The following is a 25,565-nucleotide window of genomic DNA, read 5'->3' as shown; positions in this document are numbered from 1 at the left end:
GAAGGAGAAGCGGAAAACAGAAGTGGTCAAAAGCAGAGTGAATCGAAAGGAAGCACAGATCAAGTGTTGCTTCCAGAGGAGGCTCACCGTTTTCCAGAATAAGGGAGGAATGCTGGAAGCAGCCAAAACTTCACACGCTGTGTCGATTATGTCCTTGAGAAAATAAACGGGGAGGGAGGGAAAGAGGGAGGGACATATTTATTTATTAAATTTATTTATTAATTAAATTTATAGGCCACCCAATCCCGAAGGACTCCGGGCGGCTTACAAAGGAAGATATATCTGTCATATACATATGTCACATTATATTTGGTACCCTTGATGTGACGACCTTAGGAAGATTTAAAGATGTCGTAAGAAACTACAATTAGTGCTTCCTCTGGGCTGAAGAATTCTTTATCCTCTTAATGTAACTATAGTTCTCTGTGGACAATTCTATGGCCAAAATTGATTTCCAACTGGCTGGCGGAGGAATTCTGGGAGCTGAAGTCCACAGGTCTTGGAAAGGTTGGACACCCCCACCCCTCCCCCCTGACTCTGGGCAGAGATGGTTGGGACTCTTTACCTGCTGGTTGCCGAGCGTGTGCAGCTCCAGAGAAGTCAGCACGAAGGACAGGAGGCCATAGATGCACATGCAGGCGGTGCTGGAAATACACTGTAAACAAAGAACGTTTTCACAACCGGAGGAGCCATGGAAATCCAGGTAGCCCTCGACCTACGACCACAAGTGAGCCCAACCTTTCTGTTGCTAAGCGAGACATTGGCTAAGCAAGTTCTGCCCAGTCTTACGACACTTTCTCGTTCACAGTTGAAGACAAACCAGTCCTCGCTTAGCCTCGTTTCACAACTGTTGGCAGTTACAACGGTGATGAAAAACGAACTCTGCAACCCAACTGACCCAGTTTGTAAGCAAATGGAAAGTGAACTGAGATCGTAAGCAGCCGCAGCTTCAGCTGGTGGCCCCTTTGCTTAACAACTGAGCTGCCAGTCCCAGTGGAGGTTGCTAAACGAGGAATGCCTGCATTGCCACTAAACAAGGACCGCCTGTAGAGTTTTTATTCCCCATTCGCAATCTGTTTAGTTACAGCTACAGGTATTACATTTTTTCCCCCTCTTCACTGGAAAATCAATGAGCCAAACCTAGCAAATAATGCTTAAATCTACTTAAATCTTTCCTTGCAGGAGAAAAGGTGAAATTGCGGTGGTGTGACCTGAACGGAATTTCAAGGTTAAAATATATATATAAGAAAAAAAGGGGCCCGGGAGGCGTCTCAGCCCTTAAGCCATTAAATATTATTAAATATATTTCTTCTGGGCCGAAGACTCACGTTTCCTTCAGAACTTATGGCTCGGAGCATCTTGGTCAAATACTGGAAGACGTTCATTTGGATGGCGGTGCTCCCCATCCGCCGGATCACCCCGCTCGACCCATCAGCGCTCAGCGTGTGCCGGAGTAAGGCCCAGGCCAAGAGGACGGGGGCGTGATGGGGGACGTCCCCCAGGGTCAGCAGCAGGCGGTCTATCTCCTGTTGGGAGGAAATGGATGGCGTGCCAAACCTTGCCCAGAGCCAGCCTGGCATAGTGGTGAAAATGCTGGCCTAGGAAACCAGGAGACGGCGAGTTCTAGTTCACCCCTTAGGCCTGGGTCACTTTGAGCCACCAGTGAGTTATAGTTCTGCCTTGGGCATGAAAGACAGCTGGGTGACTCTAGGCCAGTGTTTTTCAACCTTGGCAACTTGAAGATGTCCGGACTTCAACTCCCAGAATTCCCCAGCCAGCGAATGCTGGCTGGGGAATTCTGGGAGTTGAAGTCCGGACATCTTCAAGTTGCCAAGGTTGAAAAACACTGCTCTAGGCCAATCACCAGGAGATGGAGAGTTCTAATCCCGCCAGGGACAAAAGCTGAGTGTGTGATCTTGGGCCAAGTTCTCCCTCTGTCTCTGCCTAACCCCACCTCACAGGGTTGTTGTTGTAGGGGAGGAATAATAATCAGGAAACAGTTTTATTCTTCCTACTAATGTTTTCCTCAAAGATTTTGCATGGGGAGGTAAAAATAAACATGAATATTCAGCGATCAGAGATTTGCGAGGACTTTACCTGGCGGATCTGTCCATTGCCAGCAAACTTATGTTCTTCCTTCCTGTCATCCAATAAACGTTCGTGTAAGGAGTCGATTTCCATGCCTTCCACTAGAATTAGAGCACTGAAGTACCTGGAAAGCATGATTACAAAGGGGGGGGGGGGAGAGAGACAAAACACCACGAAATCAGAAATGCATGAGAAGATTCATCTCCTCTCAAACAAACCCTTATTTGGCTCGTTTTGCTTTCTGATTCAAAAAAAAAAGCCACTGTGGGTGATTCGCTTAACGACCTCAGAGGAAGTGAGTCCCTTACAGCCGCGGAGCTGCAGGTCCCAATTTTGATCTTTAAGCAAGGACCACTTAGTGTTCTGACCGAGGCTTCCCAAGACTCCTTGTCCCAACAAAAAAAACCTTTTCTTTATTGACTATGAATTCTGCTTATTCACCTCCAGCAAAGTCTTTCCAGGGAGGATTTAAGGTCACAGACCTTCTCTGGCTTGGAGAGCTGCCAGGCCGACATCTGCAGAACTTGGCCAGGAGTCCCGGAGAGTCAGGAACCGACAAAGCGAACTAATTGTCTCCTGCAAACTCCACTCCCCCTTCGCTCCTCTTTTGTTTCCTCTGGGAGGGGCCATTCATCGTCCCCCTGTGGCCTTCCTCCCAAGTCAACCCCTGTTCTTTAGCTCTTCCCTTCGTCTGGCCACTCTGCACATGAGCACCCTGGGAACAGGCTCCAGCTGTTCTTCTGCCTCACTGCTGTCTGACTCTGAAGGCAGCTGATAACTGTCAGACGGCCCTGGCCCCCTCTCTGCCTCCGACCCAGAGCCCTCACCTGAGCCTTCCCCAGACTCCAGGATTGGCCCAGGTTCCTCCCCAACCTGTCTGAACCTCTGCTGCCAGCTCGGCTCCTTTCATGCACCGATTTACATAAATTTATCTAGAATGGTCCGTGGCCTCGTGGCACTCGCTCACCCAATCCGATCCACCAGGGAGTCCATGCTTTCATCCACCAGGTGCCGGTTGGTCTGCCGGGTGCCGAAGCCCTGGTCCTTGAACATCTTGGCGAAAGTCAGCAGCTCCTCCGGGGTCATCTCAAAATAGGCATAGTAGAGGAAGATGATCTCCAGCAGCATGGATTGTTCGCGGAGGCACTGCACAAACCAGCGAGATACTTGCCGCTCTGTCTGTGGGCACAAAGCAGAAGCCACCGGCTGTTAAAACACACACGGGCAACACAGGGGGAAAGCAGCATCGGGTTTGGGATGTGGTTTTTTTTTAAGGCTTGCTAGAAATAACACAGAACTTAGAATCACAGGGTAGAAGGGACCTCGGAGGTCTTCTAGTCCAACCCCTCCTGCTCAAGCAGGAGACCCTCTACCATTCCAGACAAATGGTTCTCTAATCTCTTCTTAAAACCTCCAGTGATGGAGCACCCACAACCTCTGGGAGCAAGCCGCTCCACTGATTAACTGTTCTCATTGTCACTGTCTCCTAAGTTCCAGGTTGCCTCTCTCCTTGATTAGTTTCCATCTGTTGCTTCTTGTTCTGCCTTCTGGTGCTTTGGAGAATAGGTTGACCCTCCCTCTTCTTTGGGGCAGCCCCTCAAATACCAGAGGACTGTTATCATCTCTCCACTAATCCTTCTCTTTAGTACTTCAAAGCTCGAAGTAGATAGAGGATTATTAGATAAAGACCATGGTAGAACAGTAAATGGTTATTATCTTTTTGTTATTAAGAGCCACGGTGGCACAGTGGTTAGAGTGCAGTACTGCAGGCTACTTCTGCTGATCACCAGCTGCCAGCAGTTTGGCAGATTGAATCTCACCGGCTCAAGGTTGATTCAGCTTTCCGTCCTTCCAAGGTGGGTAAAAAGAGGACCCAGATTGTTGGGGGCAAGAGGCTGACTCTGTAAACTGCTTAGTGAGGGCTGTGAAGCACTATGAAGCGGTATATAAGTCTAAGTGCTATGGCTATTGCTATCTTCTTTTCAAATGTCTGAGCAGGCAAACAGTATTTATACCTATGGAGTGATAAAGAAATAGAGAATGGAGGGGGGAAACTCCCGATTCCTCCCAAGATTTTTTTTTAAAGCAATTTTTTTAAAAAAATAATGTATTATTTCCCATTTATTTCCCCAGCTTTGAGATTTCTTAAGTAGAAAATGCAGCATGTTAAATTGGACAAAAGTTTCGTTCAGGAGAAATGTAAATGCAATCCAGTGGTGGGTTTCAAAAACTTTTGGAACCTCTTCTGTAGGTGTGGCCTGCTTTCCGGGTCCACTGGTGGAACCTCTTCTAACCGGTTCGGTAGATTTGACGGTTCTACCAAATAGGTGCGAACTGGTAGGAACCCACCTCTGATGCGATCCTACTGCTATTCCACATATTTTCCTTACAAAGCTAGAAATGCACTGCACAATTTATGAAAGCACAGTATTGGGGGGGGGGGGGGAGGGAAATATACCATCAGACTTCCGTGTGTTTCCCATGTAGGCGCTTCGACTTTATACAGCTCTTCAAACTGTTTCCGATAATTAGGAACCAGCTCCTTATCCAGCTTTTCCATACACTGCGAATACGGGACCTTCGTAGCAAAACCAAGATTGGGGGGGGGGGGGGGGGATAAAAATTAAAAGACCGTTTCATCCCTTTTGTGTGTCATTTTTTAATATTAGACCAGAATACTGGAAGGTTTCAAAGGTAATTTCACATGCAATTAAATGTTTAAAGTGCAGTTAATAAAATTATCAGCTATGTGTTTGATAATAATGAGAGCCAGTTTTGGCCCATTGGCTGAAAGGCTGGGCTAGAAATTTGTAATTTCTAATCTTCCTTTAGGCATGAAAGCTGCTTTGGTGATTTTTCCCTCTTTCTCAGACCGACCCACCTCACAGGGTTGTTATTCTGGGTAACAGAGGCAGGGTATTTCCTTGAGCTGACCCAAAATAAAGAAAGATGTACTTTACCTTCCCTTAAAAGATTAATTTCACCCCTTTCAAAGATCATCAAAGGCTTTTAGGAGTCTGGTGACTCAGATTATAGCCTTCTACCGTGAGTCCTCACTCAGTGACCACGGTCTGGTCCAGCAACCCGCTTGTTAAGCGAAGGAGCTGCCCAGGGAAACTGTGACTTGTGCTTAGGATCTTACTTCAGCTTTTCTGAGCTTTACAAACCTGCAAAGGTCGTAAATGTGGCGACTAGTGGCCACGTTCCCTTTTTATGACTGTTGTTAAGTACAAAGTCACTAAATGAGCCGTCACTGAACGAGGACTACCTGTACTTTAAGCGCACATAACGCTCGTAGAAGAATCAAGAAAGGAAGCCAATACGTACCATGTAAGGGTGCCTCTCATCCTGGAAATAAGTGAGGATGTGAAGGACACACCGAAGAATACAAAACCTTTCCTCATAGTAGTAATCAGCAATCTGTGAACACATATGGTTGTCTTTATCCTCTGATTAGCAGGTATTTCATTTGCTATTCATTTTTTCACACAAACACACACACACACACACCGGCACATTATCTTTGAACATTGCTGGTTCTTCATCCTCATCATAATAGATTGTGGTTTATTGTTTTGTCCCTGCGGGTTTTGGATACTATTTTTTTTTTCCACTGGACAAGGGGGATAAAAATATTATCCAAAATAATTACGAGAAGCCACTTGGGGCAAATCAGGAGCAAGTGGCAAGAGCCGGCATTTCTTACTTGGAACTTCAGTCCTCTCTGCTGCATCGAGTCAAACCCCCTAGTACAGTGGTTCCCAAACTTGGCAACTTTAAGACTTGTGGACTTCAACTCCCGGAATTCTCCAGCCAGCAGAGCTGGCTGGAGAATTCTGGGAGTTGAAGTCCACAAGTCTTAAAGTTGCCAAGTTTGGGAACCACTGCCCTAGTAAAAGGCCTGATAGAGAAGAGTAGAGATGGGAGCAGGGCCCATGGAAGGATGATGGGGAATCTCACCTTCAGTAGCAGCGTCTGGCTCTGCCTGTCATCCTGCAGCACCGTCTAGATGTAAAAAGGAATGCAAGAAATCCGTCAGAAAGAGTTGAGGTTTGGACAGAGACACAAACAGTGGAGAAAGGTATGTCCCCATCTAGATTTTAGCTATAACCATCACAGAGTGGACAGCATGCATGCCTTTATTTTCTCCCCATCTATTGCGTTTATAAATAAGTCAAAGACGTGAACATACCTAATACCCCCAAAAATAACATTTGTGAAGTCACTTAGGCAGAAAGAGAGGGACTGTCCCAGTCATCCAGCCGGCTTTCATGACTAAGGTGGGACTAGAACTGCCTGCCTCCCGGTGATTGACCCAATATCACCCAGCCAGCTTTCTTGCCTAAGGCAGGGCTAGAATTCACTGTCTCCTGGCAAGTGGCCCAAAGTCACCCAACCAGTTTTCTTGCCTAAGGTGGGACTAGAACTATGAATCTTAGTATTTACGGCTAGTACCTCCGAGGCGGGCCTCACCCCCCACCAAGTGGAAATGCAAGCTTACAGCATCACAGTGAGAACTGTGTAAAAAACTCCTAGCCTGTGAAGTTTCCGCTGTTCGCCCATGAGGCCAATGTTGAGAAAAGACAGGAGACAAATTTTCTCAGGATGGAGCGACCCAGATTGGGGGTCTGGTAGCCCCTTTTATTGAGACAGGACAAAGGCAGGAGGAGCAATAGCATGTGCTTAAAAACAGCCTGTAAAAGTACAATTTCTAATCTACTGCTTCAGGGAAGTTCTGTCTATATATGGTCAAATCCTGGACGTCAATGGTAGGGCACATCTCAGGATGTTATGTTATTCACTATCAGGATGTTATGGCTTTCTCGGAGCCAGTTGTCTCCTGTGTGATTCAGCGTGACTCTGCAGGCCCTAGTATGAACTAGGTCATGGAGGACACACACCTACACAAGGAACTATATTACAACACTAGCCTTCAAGAGCCATGCAGAGAGACACACCTGTCCACAGAAATTCTGGAGAAGAGAGAGAGAGACCGTGTGTCATCACTCACCTTTAGCGAGTCTCTGGTCCCTTTATAATCCTCTTGAAGGTAACATTGTAAGAGCTGCACGCTTTGCTCCTCATCCAAACCCTGCAATGGCAGACAAACTTTTAGCTACGTTACAGGCCTTTTAAGAGCGAGGGATAGGACCGTGAAGAACAGAACGACGACTAATTTTCACTGCCGCTTCCAAGTTCTGCAATGTATCTCGATTAAACTTCAGAAGTCCCAGGCAACAAACCTCACTCAAACAGCAGGACTGGGGAAAACCAACTTCTCTCCCATTCTGATATTTCCTTCCACCCCGGCCCTGAAACACGCAGAGCAAAAAAAAAAAAGCCAAGTGACTTTTGAAACTATTTCTTACCAAAAACTTGCTGACGCGGAGTCCCAGTTCCTTCAACGAAGCGGGCACATTCTTATCAGCTTTCACGATTTCTGCTGAATTGGAACTACACGTAAGAAAGAGTTATTCGGTTTAAGTAATTTGGAACAAAGTGAATCTTGATCTAACAGCTGGATAATTTTATATCCACAAGCATTCCACAAACATTACAAAGCCCTAAAGCCAAGCCTAAGAATCAGATCTTAACCTTTAAGAGTCTTTGTGTGCTGTTTTTTTTCTGCTAAAATTTCAGACTAGATGAATTTCTAAAAGGGGAAACAGGTTCATGGCCAGAAAAAAAACCACTTTTTCTCCCAAGCTTTTCCTAACTTGAGTGCTGCACTGGATGCCCAGCATCTCGTTACCGTACCTGGGTGGTTTGTAGTAACAAAGTCCTTCAAGCAACCTCTGCCAATGTTTATTCAACTCTTCTGTGATCTGTGCCTAAATCAGGACAAAAGGATGGTGACTCTAGTGATTCCTCTCAACTGATAAAAACAGTTTGCTTAGTTTCGCAAAGCTGGTTAGATGGAAGGAGAAGCGTTGTACGGTGGGGTGTCCAACCTTGGCAATTTTTAAGACTTGGGATCTCTTTCATTGGTTAACATCGTTTGGTTCATCTCTGAAATAGCACCACATGGTCATGTTCTGACCGAGGCTTCCCGAGAGCCTGAAGCAAACTCCTGATCCCGACAAAAACCCCTTTTATTAATCCACTGTGAATTCTGCTCATTCACATCCAGCAGTCTTTTAAGGGAGGATTTACAGTCACAGACCTTCTCTGGCTTGGAGAGCTGACAGGCCGATATCTGCAAAACTTGGCAAGGAGTCTCGGAGAGTCACAAACCAATGAAGCAAACTAATTGTCTCCTGCAAACTGCCCTCCCGTTTCGCTCCTCTTTTATTTCCTCTGGGAGGGGCCATTCATCGTCCCCCTGTGGCCTTACTCCCAAGTTGACCCGTTTTTTAGCTCTTCCCTTCGTCTGGCAACTCTGCATATGCGCACACTGGGAACAGGCTCCAGCTGTTCGTCTGCCCCACTGATGTCTGACTCTGAAGGCAGCTGATAACTGGCATACGGCTCTGACCCCCCTCTCTGCCTCCGACACAGAGCCCTCATCAGAGCCTTCCCCAGACTCCAGGACTGGCAGAGGTTCCTCCCCAACCTCCTCACTGTCCAAATCTGCTGCCAGCCTCACTGGCGGGGAAACATTAATCTTAAAAAAATCTGCTTAACTGAAAACATTAATCAAAGAGCCCTCCCTCTCTTGCTGCCATGAGGACTAATACCAAACTAGAGAGGTTTGAAAGGAAACAGCCTAAGCCAATGTTGCTTACCGGTTCTCTCAAAGCTGATCTCCCCAAAAGAATGGTCCACAGTTCTCTGCTGCTCCTTAAAATAAAAATCACAAATTCCTTAAAGTCTTTTAAAATCTCACAGAACTATTCCTCTGGACATGAAAGGCAGTTGGGGGAGTGGAGACAGTCCTTCTCTCTCAGCCCACCCCACAGGATCAACCCAACACAACTAGCGTACAGTTTCTCATGTGCAGGGATGAACACTTCACTTTGAGACGCATCAAGGGGAATAGGCATACTCCCAGATAGAACATTATTTATTTGGCACATGGACTAGCGCTCTCTCTCTCTCTCTCTCTCTCTCTCATCTATCATCTATCTATCTATCTATCTATCTATCTATCTATCTATCATCTATCTATCTATCTATATATATATGAAGACTTCATCTAGATTAATAAATCAGAATGAAATATAAATGTTTAAAAGATCTATGTTGAAATACCAATGTCTAGGCCGTCTAACCATTGAAGCAGGAGCAGAGACTGGGCCATATGCTTACGGCCGGTCACAATGTCAGACAGCACCAAAGTGTAAAGAATGCACAGCCAGAACAATTATTATGTCATCCTTCCACTCTATACATACAGGTAGGTCATAATTAGTGCGTGTTCAAATCATGCCATGCTCAACTTAGGGCAAATTATACACTGATATCGGGTTGCATTTCATGCAAGTCAAAAATTCAGTGAGCAAGAGGCTGACAAATGCACATTTGGCAGGTGCACAGTTGTGGTTTTAGACGCTCTTAAACTTCCTGGGAGGATGGGAGGTTCTGTCCGAGGCAAACAGTAAAAGTAACAGGCTTAAAACAGATGTTCTGTTACTTTTACAAAGGATTTGGGAGTTCTGTTTCGCTTTTTCTTAACTACTCTGTCACCCCCTATATTTAAATCATACATATATTCTTCTTATCCTTTCCTGTAACATCTCATCAACAGACAGACAAAAAGTTCAGGATTACTATTCTTCCTTGTATATTTTTCACCTATTTCAAATCAATCGCCCTATTTTCTAAAAAAAAATCCATACAAAGAGCTTGAATTCAGGTCAGGGGATCCTTTCCTGTGGGATCCTTTTAGCAGAACCAATGGGAGACTTATTGGGAAATCTATTTGGGCAACTCAAAATGTGTGTGTGTATGTGTGTGTATGTATGTACGTGTGTGTGCGTGTAAATATACATATATGTATATATAATATCCCTGTCTTCTTCCTACTCAAATGGGAATTATTATTCATTTCCTTCCAGGGGGAAAAGGGTTAATCCATTGCCCCAGTTTGGGTGCTGAAAAGCCGAAGCTCTGAGTTCGAGTTCTGCCTTTGGGCACCCAAAACCGCCCTCTCCTTCCCACCTCGCAGGGTTGTTGTGGGAAGGGGATGTACAATTAAGAGTCCACTGGACCCTTGGGGGGGCTTAAACATTCCAATGAATAAATATATATTTTCCCTCACACGAAGAGCAATGAAGGCAGGCGGGGGGCTTCGCAGGGGGGCTCCCCCCCTCCCCTCCAACCCGCAAGACCCTCACCCCAAAGCTCCGGGGGGGGGAAGGGGCCTGAGAGGGCGAGGCTCGGGGCTCCGGCCCTCCCGCTCAGGGGCTCCGGCGACGACCGCGCGCGCCCCGCCGGTTCCTACCTCGCAGACAGCCCGCCGGCGGCCATCTTGCCTCCCCTCCCACGTGACCCGCTTCTCTCCTCCCTCCCACCACGCCTGCTCTCCCGCTGAGCCGCCAGTAGGGGAAAAGGGGGCGGGGCCGCCAGTAGGGAGGGGAGGGAGAGAAGGCGGGGCGAACGCGTGCGCGCTGGGAGCAGCCCGCTCGACCGTTAGGAAAGCCGGCGCGCGCGCGCCCTTGGCGCGAGTGAGTGCGTGGGTCCGCCTGACGTCACCGGCGCGCGCCGTCGTCACCGCAAGATGGCGGCGCCCGGGTGGGTGAGTAAGTCAGGGAAGGCGGTGAGGCGGAGCGATGAGGAGGGGAAGGCTCGGAGGGCGGCTTTCCTCCCAAAGAGCTCAGCCCCCAGGGGAGAAGGGCGGGTGTGCGTGTGTGAGTGGATGGCGGGCGGCGCCGCCGCTTGCCTCCCTCCTCCTCTTCCTCCCATCTCCCCACTCGATATGCTTCACAACAGCCCCGCAGGGTAGGCTAGGTCGGGCCCCAAAAACGGCCCATTTTCAACTTGGGAGTGCCGGAATTGGATTCTCGAGGGTGGCTGGGGATGAGGGTGGGGGGATGGTAGTCGCAACTTGAGAAGGGGGTGCCAAAGAATTGGGCGGGTGTGGGTTGGACTAGATGACCTTCAAGGTCCCCTCCGACTCTGCTAATCTGTCATTATCCCCTGAGGTGGGCACAGGGACCGTTTAGAGCTGCAGCTTCTTCTGTCTTCTGTTAAAAAGAAGCTGTTTTGTGATGTGGGATGCACCATTGTGTCACTGCGTGCTTTCTCTAAAATATTTCTGTTTTTTCCCCCTTTTCCAGGGGTGATCCGAACAAGGGAGGGAGCTTTCGGCCCTGAGAGTCCCTGCATTTGAAAAGCTCCGGACGGCTGCAGAGATCCTTCGACCGTCACCATGTGGAACCAACCGGTTCTGGTGGAATCGCTGGTGGTGTTTGCCATCGTGCTTTGCGTGCACAGCGTGGTCTGGGACCGCTTCTCGTGGTCCGCTCTCGTCCTCGCCGTCCAAGCCTTCTACATCCAGTTTAAGTGGGACCACCTCCTTCGCCTGGGTGGGGCTGTGTTCCAGTTCAGGACCACGGCCAACAGCGGCCTCCTCCCCTCCTGCATGGTTATCCCTCTGCTGGGCATCGTGATGAAGGAAAGGTGCCAAGTGGCTGGCATCGTGTACTTCGAGCGCCTGGGCATTGTCGTGGCCTGCACCGGCATGATGATCGCCCTCTTCCTGTCGGTGATTGCTTTGGGAATTACTAAGCCGGTGCCAACGAACACCTGCGTGCTGACCGGGATTGCCGGGACGCTGATCATCTACACCATGAAGCATTCCTTAACCATCTCCGAAGTGATCGAAGTGCTGGAGGTGTTGCTCATTTTCGTCTACCTCAGCATGATCCTGCTGTACCTGTTGCCTCGGTGCTTCACCCCCGGGGAGGCCCTGCTGATCCTCACCGGCCTGAGTTTCGTCCTCAACCAGCTCATCAAGCGCTCTCTGAATGTCAGCGAGAACCGAGGGAGCCCCGTGGACTTCTTCCTCCTAGTCGTGGTGGTGGGAGTGGTCCTGCTGGGCCTCTCCTTCGCGGTGCTGTTCTTCTTCATGGATTCCGCCACCTGGACCTCCTCCATGTTTTTCCACATGATGACCGCCGTCCTGAGCCTCGGCGTGGTCATGCCTTGGCTCTACCGCCTGATCCGCAGGAATCCCTTGACGTGGCTCTTCCAGTTGCTCTCCCAAACCCAGGTCAGAATTCACCTGCTCTCCTACTGGACCCTCCTGGCTTCTCTGGCCTGCGCCATCGTCCTCTATCAAAACGTCAAGCGGTCCTCCGGCTCTAAAAAGCACCAAGCTTCAACCGTCACCCGGAAGTACTTCCATTTCATCGTGGTGGCCACTTACGTCCCAGGGCTGATCTACGACCGGCAACTGTTGTACGTGGCGGCCGTCATCTGCCTGGCCGTCTTCATTCTTCTCGAGTACATCCGCTACTTCACCATCAAGCCCTTCGGACAGACGCTGCGGCAGCTGCTCTCCCTGTTCTTGGACGAGCGGGACAGCGGGCCTTTGATCTTGACTCACATCTACCTTCTGCTCGGGATGTCCTTCCCGGTGTGGCTGGTGCCGAGGCCGTGCGCCCCCAAAGGTGCCCTGACGGGGGCAGGAGCCCTGGCTCCGTACTCCGGGGTTCTGGCTGTAGGCGTGGGGGACTCGGTGGCGTCCATCTTCGGCAGCACGATGGGGGAAGTCAAATGGCCCGGGACCAAGAAAACCTTTGAAGGAACCATGTCGTCCATATTTGCCCAAATCATTGCGGTTGCCCTGATTGTGATTTTTGACAGTTCTGTGGACTTGAACGCCAGCTACTCCTGGATCTTGGTCTCCATTACCCTGGTGTCGTTTTTAGAAGCTTACACCACCCAGGTGGACAATTTACTCTTGCCGCTCTACCTCCACATCCTGTTCATGCTTTAGCTACCCTTGAAGGGGATAAAATTTCTTCCCCAGAGCGTAATCAGATACACCCACACTGACTTTCCTTGGTGTCTTTGGCCCAGGGTGGCAAAAGGCGACACCTCAGCCCGTCCCTGTAAGTGATTGCACGTTGATTATTTAAAGCTGAAATGTAATCAGGCTGTTCTTTGTGGTCTGCTGTTTTTTTCCCCCCACGGCTTCTGCAGTATTAATACAGCCGCAAGGGTTTTCAAACTGCGAGAGGCAATCCTCCAAGGGATTATGGGTTTTTTCTTTGCTTTTGTTTAAAGCGGGAGGGGTTTGTTCAATCAGTCAAAGGGCTGGACCTGAAGCCCGCCACCCCGTGTTCTAGCCCTGCCTTAGGCATGAAACCAGCTGGGTGACTTTGAACCAATCACTAGGACAGTGTTTCTCAACCTTGGCAACTTGAAGATGTCTGGACTTCAACTCCCAGAATTCCCCAGCCAGCATTCGCTGGCTGGGGAATTCTGGGAGTTGAAGTCCGGACATCTTCAAGTTGCCAAGATTGAGAAACACTGCACTAGGAGACAATGAGTTCTAGCCCAGCCTTCATCTCGCCCCTTAGGAGGAGGAGGCAAGGTAAACCAAAGAAAGAAAAAGGTGCAATTTTAACAAGACTGGCCAGCCTCCCTAACTGATTTGAGACAATGCTTACATCCCCGTTACAGGCTATTGGATAAATTTTAATTTTTCTCCTCTCTTGAGCATCGCAATCAGGATTATGATATCAGCAAAGCGGGGGCTTTTTTAAAATTATTGGGAGGCTATTGAAAGCAAAACGGGAGCCATTGGAGGTCTAAGGCATCCATTTTGCCCATCAACACCCCCCCTCCCCTTCCACATATCTCTCCAAGCCAAATACAGGCCCATCCCAAGGATCTGGTAGAAGGTGGCAGATCCTGAGCACCACAAAGAGGCAAAGTTTGGGGGAGTCTTTCCTCCAGCTAGCTCAAACTGCAAAGTTAGACCACCTTCTCCTAGCACAGATTGGTAATTACAGGAAAATGAAAAGATATTTCTGAAAGGGTGAGATAAAAATTATTCCGCTGCTGCTGAATTCTAAAAAAGTCTTACAAAGGTATCGTCCACAGCAGGTGCACCATCCGAATCCCAGTCCACATTTTATTGCATTTCTAACCTGCCTGGCCTTTCAGAAGCCGGGGGCGGTCTTGGTTCCCTGCATGCCTCCTTTTTTCTTCACAACGTCCGCGTAACGTTCATTGCGGAGCAGAATCTCCAGTCTGGCTTCTCTTGGTCAGGATCTGATGCTCTTAATTCCAGGCCCAGCTGATTTTTTTTAAGCCCACGCTCTCCTGAGCAGGCTGAGCGGATTCGGAGATGATGTGAAGCTGGAGCCAGAGATTCCCCAGCTACAGATGCAGAGCTGAAGATCAGCCCCCCCTCCCCCTGCCGCTTCCCCAAAAGAGATGGGGCTCCCAAAGCAGAGATGCTGTGGGTTTAGTTGCTCGTGTACAGCGATGGGAAAGGCAGTTCCAGAGTTGGTTGAAGCCTGAAACAAGTGGGGGGAAAAACCCTGTTAAATGGCTCAATAGCAATAGCAATAGCAGTAGACTTATATACCGCTTCATAGGCCTTTCAGGCCTCTCTAAGCGGTTTACAGAGAGTCAGCATATTGCCCCCAACAATCCGGGTCCTCATTTTACCCACCTCGGAAGGATGGAAGGCTGAGTCAACCCTGAGCCAGTGAGATTTGAACCGCTGACCTGCTGATCTAGCAGTTGCCTGCAGTGCTGCATTTAACCACTGCGCCACCTTGGCTCCCGTGCTAGTGAACCAACAGGGGGGTGGTAAGACCTTGGCAAGAGTGGCGAGGACAGTCATCCCTCCCATCCCGCTCTCCTTCCTCCGCTTACCAGTTCTCGGCGCTCCAAACTGCGTCCTTGGCCTCCATCAGGTGGAAGGTGTAAACCTCGCGGGACTCCTCCGAGTGGTTGGCTTCACTTTTGTGCACCACCTCGCCGTGGATAAGGACCAAGTCCCCTGGATGACCATGAAGAGAGTGAAATGTATTCACCCCAGCTGGAAGCAGCGCTTGGCCATTTCACAAGCAAGTCCTTGACCTGCAACCTACTCGCCTAGCGACCCTTCAGGTTTGCGACCCTCTTCCCCAGAGTTACTGAACACCCGTTCCGAAAGTTACGACTACCCCCTGCAGTGAGATCCTTTGGGTGCATGGCAAGCGGGTTTCGCTTTATGACCATTTGCAGCGTCCCACAGACACGCGGCCACAATTGGTGACTTTTCTCCCCCTGGTTTCTGGCCTTGGCTTTTCAGTTCCCAGCAAAAAAAAAATGTCCACCGGGGACAACAGATTCATTTTAACGACTGCAGCGTTCACTTAAGAACCACCGTGTTTGTTTAACAAATTGCCGCAAAAAAATGTCCCAACATCGGGTGAGTCACATTTAATTTTCATTTCATTTATTAAATTTATAGGCCGCCCAATCCCGGAGGACTCCGGGCGGCTTACAACGAAAGAAGAAAAAAAGAAAAGCAAAATAAGTAAAAAAATAGTTTAAAATTCGCAACACACTTTTATTGATTCAATTTCCATGGCTCCCATCTCACTGACAAGTTTGACTCCGGGCTCCTTGCAACTTATCAAACAAGTTAAAAAAAAAATAGTTAAAAGATTAAAGTGACAAGAGATGAAAATAATACGGCCGTGACTTACGACCTATAATTCCAAGTTCAGCTACAGTCATAAGTTGAGGACTCTCTGTAAATGCAAGCCATGTTGCTGAGCACCAGGAGCGAGATCACATGACCACGGGGAATGCTGCAGGGGTCACAAATGCGAGGACCGGTTGTAAGCCACTTCATCCAGCCCTATTGTAACTCAGTGTTTGTTAATAGCAATAGCAATATAGCAGTAGACTTATATACCGCTTCATAGGCCTTTCAGGCCTCTCTAAGCGGTTTACAGAGAGTCAGCATATTGCCCCCAACAATCTGGGTCCTCATTTTACCCACCTCGGAAGGATGGAAGGCTGAGTCAACCCTGAGCCGGTGGGATTTGAACCTCTGACCTGCTGATCTAGCAGTAGCCTGCAGTGCTGCATTTAACCACTGCGCCACCTTGGCTCTTGTTAAGCCAAGGGTGGCAGTTTATTTATTAGAACTGCTTTTCCCAGAAGAGGGCAGCAAATGGCCACTTTTGGCTGGTTTAGTTAGAAAAGTAGGGATCGGGGATGAGTTGCGTTTCCATGGCAAAAGTTGTGCAAGTGAGGAGTCACAACCCTTTTTAGGGAAAAGCCAGGAGTGTCGTCGTTGTCATTCATCAAGCGCAACTCCCTAATTGCTTCTCCTGCACAGTAGAATATTTCCAGGTCATTTGCAAAGGACTTTCGGAACAAGGATAAAGCCAAGGTGATGCGTCCTATCAACCAATCTCTAAAACAGATCCTGTCCTCAACGTATCACCACAATTGAACCCAAAATTCCTGTTGCTACGCGAGGCAGTTGTTAAGGGGCTTCTGCCCCATTTTACGACCGTTCTTGCCGCAAAAGGGGATCGCGTGACTGTCATAAATATGAATCAGTTGCCAAGCGTCCAGATTTTCTCACACCTCCATGGGGATGCTGGAATGGTCGTTAAGTGTGAAAAACGGACACTTTTTTTCAATGCCGTTATAACTGAACAGTCACTAAACAATTTTGTTTTTAAACTCAAGGACTAGCTGCAGTGGTTTGGATTCTCCCATTCAAAGGAGGGAAAGACCTAGATTTAAAATGGGCCTAACTCAGGGGTCCCCATATTTGGGCAACTTTAAGACTTGCTGTCTTCAACTCTCAATGGCTGGCTGGGGAATTCTAGCAGTTGAAGCCCAAAAGTCTTAAAAGTTGCCAAATTTGGAGACCCCTGATCTGAATGGTGGGATTGTAGCCACCACCACCCCCTCATATCCGTGTGCCCCCAAATTCTGTTTCCCCTTCCAGGAGAAGAGAACCAACTTCCCTCCCTAGCTTATTCTTTGGATGTGGCTTGGCCCACTTAAGATTTTCCAGCGGTGCCACCCTACCTTTGCCCGCTGGCACGGGGACAAACTGCCCGTCTTCATACACTCGCTCGGTGCCGATGAAATCGGTGCAAGGGATCGTCCCCGGGGGAGTCCGGACCATCCGCCGTGTGATGCCAGCTGGGAAGCAAATCAGGAGGAGGAGTTTTAAGGTGCTCCCTTTGTTTTGATTGATTCAGTTTGTTCCTTAAACTGATGCAACCATTCTCAGCATCTTCTCCTCTTACTTGTATGTGAGCCAGGAACAAACCATAAACAGCCGTTTTCTTGGGTGGCGTTTTCCAGAGCGATCCAGAAGCCCATCACTTTGCCCAAAGGAGTTGTGTGCAGAAATGTCGCATCCTGATGGGGCGTCACTGAAAGAAGCAGAGATGTGACCTTCAACCCCAAGTGGCTTGTTTGCAGAATCGTGGTTTGTAAACTCCAACAAGCTGCCTTCAAACAATCCTAAACCACAAATGTTTCTGTTTTATTCTAATCTAGGCTCCTTTTTTGGATTGCAATCGGTAGGAAACTGATTTAATAAATTCAAAGCTGAACCACATTGTGTGCAGTGAATAGAATAACAGAGTTGGAAGGGACCTTGGAGGTCTTCTAGTCCAACCCCATGCTCAGGCAGGGGACCCTACACCACCTCAGACAAATGGTTAACCAGCATCTTAAAAACCTCCAGGGTTGGAGCATGTTTTAGCCTCCAGTCCCCTAAGCCTCTTCTCTGCACTCTTTCTAGAATCTCAGCCTCTTTTCTGCATTGTGTACAATGTGAATCTTTTGACAACTTACCAATTTGGAGGCAATACTGATTAAGATGATTTTTACACGTAAGTTTGATCAAATTGGTGATCAAGTTTATGAAACACCCACAATTTTCTACGTCCCGTCCCCCAGGATCAGTGGGGTTGGGGAGGGGCACGGGATCAACAGGAATGACTGAGCAGCACAGTGACTTTCACTCCCTTTCCTGCAGGGGACAATGGGAGTTGGAGTCCAACATCTCCAGGGCAGCCCCCATAGGGAAAATGTTAGAAGAAAGGTCATACAGTAAGAAACTCACCTTCCCCACCAATGCCCGGTTGCTATAAAACGAGTAAAAAAAAAAAAGAGACTATTAAACCAGAAGGGAAGAGTTGATTTTTTTTTAAAAAAAAATCATCCATTGCAATAATAATTAGTTTCTAGTTTGGGGAAAGAATTGGACTAGATGGTCTCTGGGGTCCCTTCCAAGCCTTGGAATCTGGAATTCTAAGTGGTGGGTTCCCACTGGGGGCAGGGGTTGGACTAGGTCAGTGTTTTTCAACCTTGTCAACTTGAAGATGTCTGGACTTCAACTCCCAGAATTCCCCAGCCAGCGAATGCTGGCTGGGGAATTCTGGGAGTTGAAGTCCAGACATCTTCAAGTTGACAAGGTTGAAAAACACTGGACTAGGTGGTCTCTGAGGAGCCCTCCACCTTCCATGAATCCCCCACCTGCCTATTTTTTAAAAGGCTGGCTTCACGTACCTTGAAGATGTACATGCTTTGCACCACCACAGGATTCTCCAGACTCAAATTCCTTGCTAAAGCCTGCGGACATGTCCCAAAATGTTAAGAAAATGTTCATTTTTCTCTGTTTTCCCTTGCAGCCCGAGCACACACTTCCTCCCAACATTTTGTCAATTAAAGCAGAATTAAAAGCACTCTTTCCCCCTCTCACTCAGAGACGGGTTACCAACATTGGTTAAGCGATCAGTTCTTTGAACCGTGGTTTGGTTAACTAAATCATCATGGCGGTAAAAACCTTACACCGCCTTGTAAAAGCCCCAATAGCTGGATTTAAAACCAGCCCCAGCATGCTACTCTCTCTGGAAATCTACGCAGACCTCTGGGCCTACTTTGCAGGGCTGTTGTGAAGGACTGAACGAGCAGAAAGGCAGATCCCATGCCAGTCAATTTCCTGTCTTATAACCAAAAGATGGAGAGGCTTGTGGAGATGGCCGGAGTTTGCTCTTCCTACGATAGCCCTGCAGTGTTGGCCAGCATTCAACTCACCTGCACCTTGGCCAAGTGGGTGATTTGCTTGAAGACGGGATCGTAGGCATGGAGGGCTAGAAACAGTCACAAACATCGTACTGATATAAGAATTGTTTTGATTATAATGGCATAAGTGTCACAAACTGCCTTATTGGTAATAAGTCACACGCGCATCATATAAATTTAATAAATAAAATAAATTAACCATCATAAGTGCTACTTATTGAAAATCCTATCAAAAGTCAGGTCCGAACTGGCTCAAACTTGCCGGGGGGGGGGGGGGGGATTCTCTTTTATCACACCTAGATCTGAACTTTTAGTAACTTGCCAACTCATTACAGGTAGTTTCTCGACTTACGACCAGAACTGAGCCCAACATTTCTTTGTTGGTAGGTGAGACATTTGTGAAGTGAGTTTTGCCCCATTTTACGACCTTTCCCGCCACAGTTGTTAAGGGAATCGCTGCAGCTGTAAAGCCAGTCACACGGTTGTTAAGTGAATCTTGCTTCCCTGTTGACTTGGCTTCGCAAAAGGGACACGGCGAGGTCATAAATATGAGTCAGTGTCTGAATCTTGATCCCGTGACCAGGGAGATGCTGCAACAGCCGTAAGTCAGTTTTTCAGTGCCTTCGTAACTTGGAACGGTCACTAATAGAACTCCATTTCCTCCCCCCCCCCCAAACTTGCATTAACTATTTCTTAGGGAGTCCCCGGTGGGCCTTTACTTACCGTGACCGATTTTATTGATCGATTTCTCCTTTGGAACCAGAAAGTCCCCTGCCAATTAAAAAAGAAAAATCTGGGTTTAAAAGAACAGCGCAACAGATTGCATAGAACAGGGGCGTCAAGGTGCCCGGGGGGGGGGGGGGGGAAGCAGTACCTTTTTGATCAAAAACACCTTTTTCGAAAAAGAATCTGATTTTGTCTCCGCTGTTGAGGAAATATTCTGCCGACCCCTGTCAGAAACCAGGATAAAATATCAGTATTAGTCTAGTGTCTCGAGAATTTCGAATAAGTAGCTGTTTAGCAACAATATTAAAGTCATCTATATACAACACTACTACCATATGTACTACTACTACATTACTACCCCTGTTTCTTCGAAAATAAGACAGCAGATGGCAGCCGATTCGGAGAGTGAGGAGGTTGGGGAGGAAGATGGGCCAGTCCTGGAGTCTGGGGAAGGCTCTGGGGAGGGCTCTGTGTCGGAGGCAGAGAGGGGGCCAGAGCCATCTGACGGTTATCAGCTGCCTTCAGAGTCAGACGTCAGTGAGGCAGAGGAACAGCTGGAGCCTCTTCCCAGTGTGTGCATGCAGAGTGACCAGATAAAGGGAGCAGCTAAAGAACAGGGGGAGACTTGGGAGTAAGGCCACAGGTGGATGGTGAATGGCCCCTCCCAGAGGAAACAAAAGAGGAGTGAAAGGGGAGGGGGCTTTTGTAGGAAACAATTTGTTCGATTGGTCGTTAAGATTCTTCTCAGGAGTGTGATGATCTATCTGTGAATCTTACTTTCTGCAAAGTCTTTCCTTCCACAGCATTTCATTTGGAAAATATTTACCTGGCAGCTTTCCAAGCTAGATAAGGTCTGTGGTCCTAAATATTCCTTTGAAAGGCCGTTTGCCAGGCCTTGGCTGAAGGTGAAGGAGAGGAATCCACATTTGTTGCATAAAAGGGGTTTTGTAGGGACCAGGACTCTGCCTCCTGCTTTTTTTTGGGGGGGGGCGAGGTCAGAATGTCCCACCTGTGCCTGGAGTTGTTCCTGCTGCTGAGTTGAAAACTCCGTCCGGCAGTGAGCTGGCACGTCCACAGACGCGACGATCTTTCGGATCTGGGCCCTCATGGCGTCGCATTCTTCCAGGCTGAAGAACCGCTGGAGGACCAAGAAGCCCTCCTGGTGGAACTGCAGAAGAAGTTGGAGAAGGTCTTTAGATGGGTGGCTCTCAACCTTGGCTACTTGGAGATCCGTGGACTTCGATTCCCAGAATCCCCCAGCGTGCATAGCATAGACACCTGAGGGAGGGGGGAGGGATATAGAAGATCCATCCAATCCCGATCTGATATTCCCAAGTGGTTTCGGTTGACCCGTTGAGTTTGATCCTACTGGAAAACCCTCCCCTTGTTCTCTGGTGCTCGTGAATTTGGTCACATAGAACAGAGGTCAGCAACCAAGGGCTCTGGAGCCGCATGTGGCTCTTTCATTCCTCTGCTGCGGCTCCCTGTTGCCGGTCGGTTTCACAACCGGTAGGGCTTTCGGTTAGGACAGGTAGAGGAAAAAGGACGCCACGCTAGGAGGAGACTCTATGGTGGGGGAACCGGAGTTCCGGTTGGCTCCAGAATATATATATATAACCTTGCTTTCATTTAAAGAGCTGGCCCTTTATAGAAACTAAACAGATTATCTCCACTAGATTTTGGATTTAAGGAGATAGAGAACAGGCTGCAGAAATCACAGCAAGCAGTATGTAGAAAATCAATAGAAATGATTTGAAATCTTAGTAAAGAATTGCAGGGGGGGGGAATTCTTGCGATCGATAGGATTTAATTGCATCTGTTTTAATCTTTCAACCTTTAAAACCTCGGTAGTATACCAAAACACTATTTTAGTATTATATTCATAAAGGCAATTTAAAGATATAGTGCATGATCAAGTTATACAACCAGCCTCAGATATTTAAAAGTATTTAGTATTTCAGCTGATTTTTTTCTTCTTCTTCTGGTCTTGCTATCAGCACCCATATTTATTGACCATCCGTTTCTACAAACTCTTTTCTGCATTTTTATTTAAGGTGTACAATTTTAGTAAAAACCAAAGTTGGAAAAGCTGCGGGTGTGAATCAAAACTTTACACTTTTTTTTTGCCCACAGAATCGGAAATGACTCAAGAGGCAAAGTGTGTGTGTGAGTTGGGCAGCCACACAAATCCTTTTCACGAATAAAGAAATCAAGTTCTTGGTGTGTTTCGTTTCTCTGCTCCCTTCGCTTCTTACCTTAGAGAGTCTCTCTTGGCTGACGGGGTCCATCGACACTAAACGCATCACTTGTTGAAGCAAACGGTGCCCGTGTGTCCAGTTCGCTCCATGTCCAGGGATCAACCTTCCCCTGCTAAGCTGGGCGGGTCATTTCATCGTCATGTGATAAACTGCAAAGGGCAAAGAAATGCATGACCCCAGCTGATTCCGCAGGGCCCCTGCAGTGGACTTCGGCCCTGGGCCTTTGTCCCATTGCCAAGAAGCCCCACAGATCGAGTTCGATTCTTCTTGGACACCGAAAGGAGATTTTGGCAGAGACGAAAAGATTAGGGAAGGGAACAAGAAAGAAAGAGAGAGAGAGAGAGAGAGAGAGAGAGAAAGAAAGGGAGGGAGGGAGGGAGGAAGGGAAAGAAAGAAAGAAGGAAGGGAAAGAAAGAAAGAAAGAAAGAGAGGGAGGAGGAAGGGAAAGAAAGAAAGAAGGAAGGGAAAGAAAGAAAGAAAGAAAGAGGGAGGGAGGGAGGAAGGAAGGGAAAGAAAGAAAGGGAGGGAGGAAGGGAAAGAAAGAAAGAAAGAGGGAGGGAGGGAGGAAGGGAAAGAAAGAAAGAAAGAAAGAAAAAGGGAGGGAGGGAGGAAGGGAAAGAAAGAAAGAAGGAAGGAAGGGAAAGAAAGAAAGAGGGAGGGAGGAAGGAAGGAAGGAAGGGAAAGAAAAAGAAAGAAAGAGAAGGAAGGGAAAGAAAGAAGAGAAAGAAAGAAGAGGAGGAGGGAAGGGAGGAAATAGAATAGAATCCTATCCTATCCTCATTATATATTAAAATACAGCTGAACAAACTTTGGGATGATCAATTTTTAATCAGGCGCTGAATCTTCATCACAAACCTTTCATGATTTTCTTGGCCTGTTTTTACTTATTGAGATTTATTTTTAAATCCTGCCTTTTATTACTTTAAAAGTAACTCAAGGCAACAAACATATCCAACACACCTTTCCTACTCCTTTTCTGCACAACAACCCTGTGAGGTAGGCCGAGCTGAGAGAGAATGACTGGCCAAAGTCACCCAGGTAGCTTTCCTGCCTAAGGTAGGACTGGAACTCGGAGCCTTCTAGTTTCTAGCATCATTTACGTTACGCCTTCTGAATGTCTTTTTAAAATAGATTTTTGAAAATTAAAAAAAAGGAAAATAAATCTTGGACAAGCAGTGGTTTTTCACTCACCCATTTCAGCAATTATTAAATAGGCACTTTTAATCTTTATTAGGCTGGTAGCATAGAAATGTCCCCATTAACAGGAAAATAGCTCTGTTTTTTTGGCCATTTTATATGTTTTGCATCTCCTCCTGGATTTTAGGAAAGGGGGTTGTTAAATTAGTAACACGGTTGCTAATTGAATCAGGCTCCCCCATTGATTTTTGTCAGGTCGCAAAAGGGGATCATGTGACTCTGGGACACTCCAAGGTCATAAGTACGAGACCGTTGCCAAGCGTCTGAATTTTGATCACACGACCATTGGGGGGGGGGGTAGAGAGAGGCTGCAAAGATTGTGTGAAAAACGGTTGTACGTCACTTTTTCCCCAGGGTCGTCGTAACTCCGAATGGTCACTAAATGACTCCTTCTATGGTAAGCACAGGTGTCTTAGGCTTGGTTTCATTGCCGCAGGTTTTAAAACATCCTCGAACAGCCGGCTGATTTTAACGGTGTTTCCTCGTTCACAGCTTGCCAAACCACAATTTGAAGGTTGCAGGAACCTTGCGAAATCCCCCAGAGTGATTTGTGGCATTGAAAACCTACTCAGGTTCTGGATTAGCCAATGAATTCCACCCCGGGCGGGGGGGCTACGCAATGTGCCCACCCAGAAGCCGAAGCAGGATTTTCTTGTCCCGCGATGAGTTTGCTGTAGTTTAGCCCAGAGTTACGTTTCTCAATCCAAGAGGCTTGAAAACAGTGTTTCTCAACCTTGGCGACTTTAAGTCCTGTGGACTTCGACTCCCAGAATCCCCCAGCCAGCGAGAGCTGGCTGGGGGATTCTGGGAGTCGAAGTCCACAGGACTTAAAGTCGCCAAGGTTGAGAAACACTGCTTTAAAATGTGTGGACTTCAACTCCAAGAATTCCCGCCAGCCAGCCATGTGCAACCTAATCGTTTCCCAGCGTGCATTAAAAACAACCACCATTCTGAACGTGTATTTATTCTGAATATTCAGCCAGATAGGTCTAAAGGTTAAAGTATCAGGCTAGAAAATAGGAGACAGAGAGTTCTAGTCCTGATTGAGGCTGGGTGTCTTTGAGCCAATCACCAGGAAACGGTGAGTTCTACCTAATACTCCTCCTATTTCCCCCCCCCCAACAACAATCTTGTGAGGTCGGCAGGGCTGAGAGAGGGACTAGCCCACTCACCCAGCTGGCTTTCATGCCTTGAGGTGGTACTAGAACTCCCTGTCTCCTGGTGATTGGCTCAAAATCAACCAGCCTGCTTACGTGCCTTAAAGCAGGACCAAAACTCACAATCTCTCCGTTTCAAGGTAGACCAAACTGGCTCAGATTCCCCTAAGAGTATTTTTTTTTAAAAAGAGGAGGTGGCAAGGCTTCATTTTTGGTCCCCCCTTTTGTTCTCATTCGGAATTCCCTTAGGGCTGCCAGAAAACCAAATTTAAGACTCCCTCTCCCACTTTTTAGATTCAGCCAGCTCTGGAGAAGCAGACCTGGGCTTCACAAGAGACTTGTTCAAATTTTCCCCGTTTCTTGCCTCCCCCCCCCCATTAAATTTAGAACCATTCCCCCCACCCACCCTCCCAGGAAGCTTGCAAATCCCAGGAAAGCCATGTGTAATCCCTACTTGGCTGGGGAGGATGGGAGCTGGAGTGCAGGATCGCCCGAGGATAGCAGCCGTCTTCCCCAGGAGGCCGGAGTTGACGTGCCTGTCTCTTGAAAAAGACAAAAGCCCATCGCTCTGATCTCATCCGTTTCTCCGAAGGGCAAGTTACCTTAAGAGCATCTCTGGAGAAAGCTGATATAAGGGTCGGCCGGTCCCCTGGTTGAAGATCTCCCAGGCAGCTGGAAGTGGAGAGGAGAAGGCGAAAAAGAAGAAGGCAGAACCAGCGGGGAGATGGGAGAATCTGGGACTGGGACCTGTTCCCCCACATTCCAGAGCGATGGAGAAAGGGACGAGTGTGGGAAAGTTGCTAGGCCAGTTTCTCTCTTAACAACTTTTCTGTTATTTTTTTTCCACTCGCTCCTCGTGTCGCTCTCCCCAAGGGAGTGCAAGCAAAGAAACTGGAGTCCTGTATGCAAATACTACTTTTATTGTTAAGTCCAGCTGCAGGAGCCTGCAAGGCTGAATCTGCTTCTCCCCCTACCTGCTTTTTAGATACGAGGGAGGGTCTCCTTCCTCAGATTAGAGTTTTGGCTCAGGCTCGAGATTTCTTTTCCCCAGCAGCCGCCTCGCTTGCGGCTCTTCCTCCTGCTCTTCAAAATTATTTCCTTCTCTCCACGACAGACAAATGGACAGTCGGATGATAGATAATAAGATTGGCAGAGGATGGATGATAGATGGATGACATAG

The 25,565-nt window shown here is 47.9% G+C and overlaps 3 protein-coding genes across 7 annotated transcripts in view; 1 reads left to right on the top strand and 2 right to left on the bottom strand.

Moving 5' to 3' along the window:
* Window positions 1–10,510, bottom strand: part of NUP188 (nucleoporin 188) — a 35,116-nt gene extending 24,606 nt beyond the window's left edge. The window contains 13 exon segments of the mRNA XM_087704890.1: window positions 88–153; window positions 566–655; window positions 1,329–1,526; window positions 2,098–2,212; window positions 3,056–3,267; window positions 4,547–4,666; window positions 5,416–5,508; window positions 6,049–6,093; window positions 7,100–7,180; window positions 7,458–7,542; window positions 7,846–7,919; window positions 8,814–8,868; window positions 10,472–10,510. Coding sequence (XP_087561016.1) covers window positions 88–153; window positions 566–655; window positions 1,329–1,526; window positions 2,098–2,212; window positions 3,056–3,267; window positions 4,547–4,666; window positions 5,416–5,508; window positions 6,049–6,093; window positions 7,100–7,180; window positions 7,458–7,542; window positions 7,846–7,919; window positions 8,814–8,868; window positions 10,472–10,497 — 1,260 coding nt within the window. The 5' untranslated portion in view covers window positions 10,498–10,510.
* A 191-nt stretch (window positions 10,511–10,701) lies between these two features.
* On the top strand, window positions 10,702–13,129 carry DOLK (dolichol kinase). Of its 2 annotated transcripts, none has more exons than XM_014057680.2 (2): window positions 10,702–10,765; window positions 11,307–13,129. In XM_014057680.2, exon 2 carries the CDS (start codon window positions 11,399–11,401, stop codon window positions 12,968–12,970), a length of 1,572 nt encoding a protein of 523 aa, XP_013913155.1. In that variant the 5' UTR covers window positions 10,702–10,765; window positions 11,307–11,398; the 3' UTR covers window positions 12,971–13,129. The 2 variants fall into 2 exon arrangements, with proteins under 2 accessions (XP_013913155.1, XP_013913156.1); XM_014057681.2 differs by lacking the exon at window positions 10,702–10,765 and adding an exon at window positions 10,791–10,968.
* Window positions 13,130–14,086: 957 nt separating this feature from the next.
* Window positions 14,087–25,113, bottom strand: PHYHD1 (phytanoyl-CoA dioxygenase domain containing 1). 4 transcript variants are annotated; one of them, XM_087704888.1, is made up of 12 exons: window positions 24,988–25,113; window positions 22,029–22,180; window positions 20,783–20,941; window positions 19,922–19,997; window positions 19,771–19,818; window positions 19,060–19,115; window positions 18,532–18,594; window positions 18,086–18,107; window positions 17,259–17,387; window positions 17,035–17,151; window positions 14,866–14,992; window positions 14,087–14,501 (listed from the first exon to the last, which is right to left on the bottom strand). In XM_087704888.1, exons 2-12 carry the CDS (start codon window positions 22,074–22,076, stop codon window positions 14,450–14,452), a joined length of 897 nt encoding a protein of 298 aa, XP_087561014.1. In that variant the 5' UTR covers window positions 22,077–22,180; window positions 24,988–25,113; the 3' UTR covers window positions 14,087–14,449. The 4 variants fall into 4 exon arrangements, with proteins under 4 accessions (XP_087561014.1, XP_087561015.1, XP_013913142.2 ...); XM_087704889.1 differs by lacking the exon at window positions 24,988–25,113 and adding an exon at window positions 24,840–24,858; XM_014057667.2 differs by lacking the exons at window positions 14,087–14,501; window positions 14,866–14,992 and adding an exon at window positions 15,412–15,609.
* Between the last annotated feature and the right edge of the window lie 452 nt (window positions 25,114–25,565).

Source organism: Thamnophis sirtalis, unplaced genomic scaffold, assembly GCF_051295495.1.
Source record: "Thamnophis sirtalis isolate CommonGarterSnake01/CBP01778 unplaced genomic scaffold, rThaSir2_p1.2 scaffold_2, whole genome shotgun sequence".
Lineage (NCBI taxonomy): Eukaryota > Metazoa > Chordata > Lepidosauria > Squamata > Natricidae > Thamnophis > Thamnophis sirtalis.
The sequence above is the reverse complement of the archived record's forward strand: the minus strand, read 5'-3'. Positions and strand labels throughout refer to the sequence as shown.

Coding starts and splice junctions, on each gene's coding strand:
- DOLK (XM_014057680.2), top strand. CDS start 11,399: ATGTGGAACCAACCGGTTCTGGTGGAATCGCTGGTGGTGTTTGCCATC.
- PHYHD1 (XM_087704888.1), bottom strand. CDS start 22,076: ATGCGTTTAGTGTCGATGGACCCCGTCAGCCAAGAGAGACTCTCTAAG. Junction 18,108..18,531: donor AAAGCATGTACATCTTCAAG/GTACGTGAAGCC, acceptor CTCGTTTTATAG/CAACCGGGCATTGGTGGGGA. Junction 17,388..18,085: donor ACCGGGCATTGGTGGGGAAG/GTGAGTTTCTTA, acceptor TGCTTCTTTCAG/TGACGCCCCATCAGGATGCG.